Raw genomic sequence first — 8,400 nt, 5'->3', positions numbered from 1 at the left:
CTACTCCGCTTTTGTTCGTATTTCCCTTATCATTTTTCTGTGGAATATTAAGATTTTGGCTGCCGGTTGCAACATATTAGTATTTCCCTTATCATCAATCAACGAGTCCGCTTTTGTTAAAAAAAGAAAGAAAGCATACTTGATATAATATTCCTTTCCTTTAATGCAAGAGCTGGTGAGCTGGTGAGAAGTGTATCACCATTGGATTAGAAGTAGTACTATACTCCTTCCGTCCCAATTTGTTTGTCCAATTATCGAAATTCGTATCTTTCAAAAATATACTTATATGTTATATTTTATAATTTTTTTTTATGATTTTGTATAATAAAACTAACTGAGATCTATCAAACAAAATTCATATTGTATATTAAAAGCATTACGAATTGAAAATTATAGACAATCCTTTAAGAGGTCAAATGCTCTCAAAAAGTCAAAAAGATGACAAACAAACCAAGACGGTGGGAGTATATAATGCTTGCCCGATTAACAACTTCAGAATTTCATACCTAGTACGAGGTTGATGTTGTGGTTGTGAGAGAAACTTATTCACAGAGGCTCCGTGAATAGGTTCTTCACAGAGCGGCGCAATCATAATCGTCCATTCACGTAATTAATGGTTGAGATTTGTTTTCAATTTTGACGGGTAAAAATACTCCCTCCGTCCCTTTTTTAGAGTCCAATATTCCATTTTGGACTGTCCTTTAATAAGTGTCCATTTTATAAAGTTAATAGGTAAAAGTTGGTGCATTTTTTATTTTTTCCTTTAAAGTAAATTCTATTTTGAAATGTTAGTGAGTAAAAGTGTAATGATGATGTCTCCATAGAGGGTAAGTAGGGACGGAGGGAGTAATTTTTACCAGTCAAAATTGGTTTCCAATCTGGGCCGTCCAAAAATACTTTGGACGCGCGCGATTGGGCTCCGTAACTCTCAGTTCACGGAGCTCTCTGTAAAAAAGATTTTCTGGTTGTGGTTATGGTACATCATGATTGATCGAATTTTGGTTGCACAAAGAAATCATTATAAGAATATATACTCTTCTTTCTTTGAAGAGTCGTTTGCCCACATGGCTCTTTTAATTTTAGAGAAATTTAAAGTTACCTCGTCTTTTTGAGATGCTAAAATGTAAAATATCCAAACAATTGTTTATGTTATTATTTTCTTTGAAAGTAAGATTCACTCTACTATTTTTAGCATCAACCACAATTATAATTCCGTAGAATGTTTACATATTCAAAAAGTAGCAAAAGATGTTATGTTTTTCAGTCTAAATTCAAGAAAAAAAATCATGAAAATTAGTCGAATAATATTTTCATCTCTCAAGTGAAATTTTACAAAAACCAAATACTATGCCAAATATATTTTTTTTCTCGGTGAAATCAGGTAGTACAAACATAATTATAAGGTTTGAGCCATAATCAAATGCATGAAAATATATGGTGCCTATATATCAGACTATCATTAAACTACCACTCCACTTGCATGATGCGCGCCATGTATTTTCTATTCATTCTAGTAGATAAATAAGCTCGAAAAATGACACAAAGATGAAATGAAAGCCTAGCCTAGCTACAATGTAAATATTGCTGGAATCATTAAAAATTTCCTTTCCTTTGTGTTTCCTCTTGGACCCACATTGATCTTTTATAATCCTGAATTAAACACGACTTATATATGTCAGTTGACTGCTAACAAGTACATCAATCACATCGTCACAAATGAGAATCAGAATGAGCATAAGACCCAAAACACCCAAACAAAAAAAATAAGACGCTTTTACTCGGATATATCAAGTTTCATACCGAATATTGTGAAAGTTTCTCTGTATATATGGAGTATTATTTTCTTAGATTTTAGAAGGAAAAGGACAATTAAGATACGAAAGGTAATTTCATCACAGATTGGCTTTCTTGACAAGAAACTTCTCCCTGAGGTCTGCAACATCAACCTTACCAAAATGAGTCTCTGGAATCCAATTACCGGTCTTTGGATCTCTCATCCAAAACACATCCTCCCTTTTCCCTCCCCCGGGCGACGCTTCTTTTTCGGGTCCCACTCCGCTCGAATCCACGGCTTTCCTTGTACCCACTGCCGCCGTTCCCACCCTCACATTCTCCGCGGCGACTGTGTAGGTTCGCCTGTTGGTTGCAACGTACAACACAAATCCATGAATTTTAGTTTGTGCAATAAAAAACAAGAAAAAGTAGATTATTCTAGGCCTATATAGATTGGGGAGAAAACATTTATATTGCCATGCAAGAAATTTGATTTATGCATGTGTGAACAACATGCAACTGGCGCTAACCTGAGAAGGAGAAACGTGTTAACGGCAACTTTGGCCATGGAGAGAGAGAGAGAGAGAGAGAGAGAGAGAGAGAGAGAGAGAGATGGTTTTTTAGGGTGAAGAGATTTCAGGAATAGAGTGTGTATTTATAGGCCTACAAGGTTGGCCTCATTAATTTCTTTCCTAAAGTAGCTTAGACCCATTGGAATCTAGCTAGGCATTTTTTTCAATGGAAAAGGTAAGTACCTAACTAAAGGATTTCCATTTTTGAATTTCTTTCCCAAGGAAACTTTTTTGGCTAGTAGTTACTACTAGTAAAACGTAGATGATCGAGTTCGATCCCAACTATTTGACCACAGTTGGTTAATTTAGGTTATAAATTTTTGGTCTGGTTAAATCACTATGCATATATATATATATATATATATATATATATATATATATATATATATATATATATATATATATATATATATATATATATATATAACATAAGTAACTTAATTATTTGATTCAACTGTCAAATCTTTGGCTTTGTTTTTATTTCCCCACCTTCAAAAGGAGGTGTGATATATATATAAGGAGCGAGGCTGCTTTAATTTGGCTAATAGATCTGTACAACATTCAATTAGGACCATGCATAACCGTATACTGATATACACGTGATGCAGCTACAAAAAAACAAAAACAAAAAAAACCTCCATAACCATAAGACAAAAGAAAAAATAAAGGTCTTCTCCTAATCGTTGTTTTTTTTTTTAAAAAATTTTAGAAGAAAGTAGAATTTTGTTGAATAGAATATTATTAATTACAAAAAGTGGGTAGGGCAAAACTAATGACACTATGGACCCTAGATCAATAGCAAGCAAGCAAAAGAGCCTCAAAGATAGAGTTGCCAAGTTACGAAAAAACGAAAACACCCAAAAGCAACCCTAAAACTAACCCAAACACGCTAAACAAATTAGAAAGGAATTAAACGCGATATTAACTAAGCAAAACAAATAAACCCCACTTCCAAAGGAAATAAACGACCTTGAGCCCACCCCTGCTAAAAACTAATGAAATTGATTGGATATCCAGTATAACCCTGAAAGGTAAAATTTCTTTAAGGGTAGTAGTTTTCACCCTCCCTTTTTTTATAATCACTCATTTTTTTTTTCTTTAAGCGATATAAGCTTATAATGTTATCCTTTCGATAGTGAAAAAGTATACAAATAAAAAAAGTTAATTTTATAAATTCACATCACAAAATGACAAAAAAGAAATGTGGTTAAAAAAAAGGAGTGTGAAAATCAATTACCTTCTTTAAAGCAAAATAAGCATTGAAATGCTGCACGCAAGTGTAAAAAGTACGTCATCCAATATATAGTAAATGAAGTCTACCATTAACAAAGATATGATGTAGAGAATGGGTACGTGTTATAATATTCCCGATGGCTAGCACACTTGCATATGAACTTTGCATTAAAGAAGAATAAATTCCAAATTATCGCTTAACGCTAGCTTTTGGCCAAAAATTAGCTGTATGTATGTATGTGTGTGTGTATGTGTGTGTGTATATATATATTCGTGTCCTTCCAATTCATGCACTAAATCAATCATGGAAGTCATGATCCATGGAGCATAATCCTTTGCCTTTTGGGATGGTAGACCTCAAGACTAGACGAAATACTAGTGGAGGGTCTTTATACAGAAATGCTAAATAATCTATACTAGCGCGCACAAACCAGCTTTGCATGAATTTGCACCAACTTTTCGACAGGGTATCGAAGAAATAAAAGTAAAGTACTTGTTGCTTTCAGGGCTTGTTTTTTAATGGAAGCTAGTGACTACTTGTCTGTCTATTTAAGGAGTACTATAGTTATGATTTTTTGCAGGTTTTTGTACTATTCCCTCCGTACTCATTCTTTTGTTTTTTATTCTATCTTGATCAGATAAAAAATTAATTATAATTTTTAATTGATAATATTATTTATATACAATATAGATCTTGTATGATAGATTTCAATGGAATCTTTTAAACGATATTTTTAAAATCACCTAAAAGATTATAAATTGCAAGATATAATTAATTGAAAAGTGACACAGACTCCAAAAAAACTAAAGAATTGGGACGGAGGGAATATGTGCAAATCGTCATATATATGCTACATATATTCTACTAAGTTACTTTACTTGGGAGAGTAGTTATATATATATATATATATATAGAGAGAGAGAGAGAGAGAGAGAGAGAGAGAGAGAGAGGATCAAGAATAATTTTCATACTAACTGTTCTGTATAAAAAAAATATCTTCGATCACATGACTTAATTAACAACAAATTGTAGATGACGCTAGCTATTTGATGAAGGACTAGTCTTCTACAATCACATTTAAATACACACTCATACACACAAGTGTGTAGTGTGTGTGGAGTCCACACACTTATATGTGTAGGTATGTAAAATGGGGGTGGTTATAGGATTATTGTTGATGAAGTCCCAAGCCCATGTCGTTTAACAAGGTCAAGACCGCTTAGAGAAGGACTTGCGCTGTCGTGTTCCCTTTGTACAAGCTGGAGCTAGCTAGCTAGAGGAGAATTAAGGTTTTTGCTTATCACCCTTTAGTCGTTTGTCATTGCACGGGCAATATGTATTAATCTATATTTTAGGTCAATTTCATTTTGGAAACTCATTTACTAAATATTCCAGTGATTTGTCATTTGTGATATACAAAAAACAGTTTGAAAGTTATTCAATTAGTTTGATCCGAATAAAATTGTTTTCAATAAAGTGTTGGGGCATGATCCATCATATATAGTGCTTAATTAATTTAGTTGTTAAAATAAGTTTGACGCCAAATCTCAGACATTAATTATGACTAGAGGTGGGGCATACGTAATGCTTGTGCAATTCGATTTTTCACAAAGTATGCACAGTATAGTTCTTGCTGTTTGATTGAATTGTCACAAAATATGCAAAATTTGACTTGCACGCGATGCATGCTCCGGCCTCCAATAGGTATAAAACAAAATGAAGGGTGGCACACAATACGCGTGTGCATTCATTCATAGATACATAATGAAACTTCAAACAACCAGATAAGATTATAATTTTTTCCCGTGGCTTCTAACACTTCAACTCCGTACCAATTAGCAGTCATTCAAATTTCACACTTTCATCATCCCAACATAAATTGCACTCATTACTCTCACAAATAAAACAAAATGCTGTCAGATTGGTAAAAGATTAAACAATTAATGGAGGAGCATAAACAAATGAAGTTCGATCACTTGTAAGAGTAGAGAATACAAAACCAATCTGTCTTACTCAACACCAACGCTTGATGCAACATGAACCATTTGTGCAAAGAGTGTAGAGGAAGATGGGTACGTGCAGGTGCTGCTCGGTGGTGAAACAAAGGGAAAAGATCGAGGTAGATTATTGGGGTTGGTGATTATTTGGTGTTGGTTTGTCTATTATGCCACTACAATTAAGTCCTCAATGAATTCAATTGTCTTTCGTGTACAATTTTAGAAATGAAAAAGCATGACATGACTTCAAAAAAAGAAAGATATCAAAGTGGTGTTCTCCTTTTATATACTCCTATTAGAATAGATACTCGGGCTGGTCTTGCACGCAAACTGACCTAGTTGCTCGGTCTTTATGGTTCACCGCTATATATTGAGAATTTGAGGGGCCTTAGAGCATCCACAATGTAATAATCAAAACTAAAAGGTTGCTAAAGTTAGCAATGTTTACTCAAAAAAGTGCTCATATTGTAATAACCAAACTTAGCAACCTCTTGGCAACTAATCAAATTTTGACCTTTGAATAACCAAACTTAACAACTTTTACCAATAACCAAAACTCAATAACCAAACCCAATAACCAAATTCAAAACTAAAAAATTAAAAAACACATCACATTAGAATCGTCTCATCGAGACGAATAATTTGGTGTGGTCGGGTGCGTGATTGGAACTCGTTTGCAATTGGACATAAATGCATTGCGTATTGTGGGGGTTTTTTTTATAGGGATACAAAAATAACCAATGTAGAGATCAAGTTTGTTAGGTTTGATTATGAACTAAATGGATAATCAAATGCTGACGTGACACATTTTGGTTATCGATTTTGATTATTCCCATTGCGGATGCTCTTATCTAGCCTTCAAATTATCCAATCAAATGCGCGCATCTCCTCCTCGTATTCGTTTCTCTCCTTATGAGATCGATCGTTCCTACAGTTTAAGGCTCGCATGCATGTGGTATTGCTCCATTAATTTTTCTTGGTTGAATAAGCCGTTACAAATTCTAGTAATTAATTAACCCGAACAACGAAGAGTCTCCTCTTTTGTTTTCAAATTCCAAACGCAACTTTACATACAGTAGTACTCCACGGCACTACTTAAGTCATCAGGAAACAGAAAACTCAAAATCATCAAGTAGGAAAAGAATTAAAGAAGAGAAAATGGCTGGGACATCAAGAAACAACCACCTCTTCGTGGACGATTTCTATTTCTCAGCTCTCATAGTCATTGAAAACGACCAAGAAATCTTCCCAATTTCAGATGAAAATTAAAATACGCTGAAGAACTACAATTGCAAGAGGCTCGATCTCATGGCATCAGCATTATCTTCAAGAATCCGAACCCCATTTTTCAGAAACACAAGATGACGATCACAACGCCAAACCCAAAAGAGTCAAAACAGAAACAGGGGAATCTTCACAAAGGATCATCTTCCGCCCAATTTGCATGGACGCAAAACCCACTTCAGATATGTTCAAAAACACCACTTGCTCTCACCCATTTTGCTTGGATTGCATTTCCAAACACGTGGCTGTGAAAATTCAGGACAACATCTCAACGGTCAAATGTCCGGATTTGAACTGTCAAGGGGTTCTACACTTGAACCCGAATTCTGCCATTGAATTCTCCCAGCGCAACTGTTTGATTGGTGGGAAAGCGCTCTGTGCGAATCTTTGATTATTGGGTCGGAGAAAGTTTACTGCCCATTTAAGGACTGTTCGGTTATGGTGTTGGAGAAGGAGGAGAGAGGAAGGGAAGATATAATGGTGATGGAGCTTGCTAAGAAGAAGTGGAGGAGATGTCCTAATTGCAAGTTCTATGTTGAGAAGCGTGATGGATGTTAGCACATTGCTTGCAGGTATTATGCTACCTCTCTTTTTTTCATAACGGATCAATTTTATTATATTTATTATACTATCGAAGAGTCAATTTAAAGTTTGGTAAAGTACCGTATGGCCCCGCAAAAGTCGAAAGCACCTATTAACATTCATTTCGAATCTAATAAAACTTAAGAACGGACAAACCCTTAATTTCTTGCGTTGACTCCTAAGCCAACACCAGCTACTTATTAATTTCTTAAGCCATGTTTGGAATGTTTAAAAAGTCATCATTTCTTCGCAAGTCATGGTTTTCCATTTCCCTGAATGAATATTTTTGTGAAATTTGACCCAACACTTGGTTGAATAATTTGATATAGGATCATAGGAGAAACTCTGATTCACAATTCCTGAATTGGCGGCACCCTACAAAAACAATTTTTTTTAAAGAATTGGGGGTGTCATCAAGAAGCAAAAACGTTTTACTCCTTTTTGAAAAAAAAATTCTTTAATTACAAATAGGGCATATTCTACAAATACATTGTTCATGACATATGACATATCACATAGTACCCAAAATGTGATAGTCACCAAAATACTAGCTAGTGAAAAAACTAAGGTTGTTTGTTCTACTCCTATATGTTAACCATACCAAACATAAAGATACGTTGAAGTGTTATGGAGTGTCAATCTAATAATAATTGCAAACATATCTGTCTATTTGGTTGGATTTTTGTAAACAGGTGTGGATGGGATTTTTGCTACGGTTGCGGGTCGTCACGGACGGAGGGAGTTTATTGGTTTGAAGTATATTTTACAAATCAAACCAAACTACCAAACCATATACGAATGCTCCGGTTTTGTACTGTTTTGTTTCGACTTGACTTTATTGGACTTGCCATATCCGTATGCTGCTTAGCAGAACTTGTTTCCCGCCTCTTTAAATGTAAACTAGACATTCAAGGAGTGAAAAAAAAAATTTGCTACAATAATAAAACCGGACCGATTG

At 34.7% G+C, this 8,400-nt stretch overlaps 1 protein-coding gene across 1 annotated transcript; it reads right to left on the bottom strand.

The window, feature by feature from the left end:
* Window positions 1-1,758: 1,758 nt before the first annotated feature.
* Window positions 1,759-2,394, bottom strand: LOC131311312 (uncharacterized). Its single transcript, XM_058338714.1, has 2 exons — window positions 2,304-2,394; window positions 1,759-2,136 (listed from the first exon to the last, which is right to left on the bottom strand). The coding sequence occupies exons 1-2, from the start codon at window positions 2,339-2,341 to the stop codon at window positions 1,893-1,895; spliced, it is 282 nt and encodes a 93-aa protein (XP_058194697.1). The 5' UTR covers window positions 2,342-2,394; the 3' UTR covers window positions 1,759-1,892.
* Between the last annotated feature and the right edge of the window lie 6,006 nt (window positions 2,395-8,400).

This window comes from Rhododendron vialii, chromosome 12a (assembly GCF_030253575.1).
Source record: "Rhododendron vialii isolate Sample 1 chromosome 12a, ASM3025357v1".
In the NCBI taxonomy this organism is placed as follows: domain Eukaryota; kingdom Viridiplantae; phylum Streptophyta; class Magnoliopsida; order Ericales; family Ericaceae; genus Rhododendron; species Rhododendron vialii.
Note: the sequence above shows the minus strand (reverse complement) of the source record. Positions and strands in the feature narration are given on the sequence as shown.

Coding starts and splice junctions, on each gene's coding strand:
- LOC131311312 (XM_058338714.1), bottom strand. CDS start 2,341: ATGGCCAAAGTTGCCGTTAACACGTTTCTCCTTCTCAG. Junction 2,137..2,303: donor AACACGTTTCTCCTTCTCAG/GTTAGCGCCAGT, acceptor TGCAACCAACAG/GCGAACCTACACAGTCGCCG.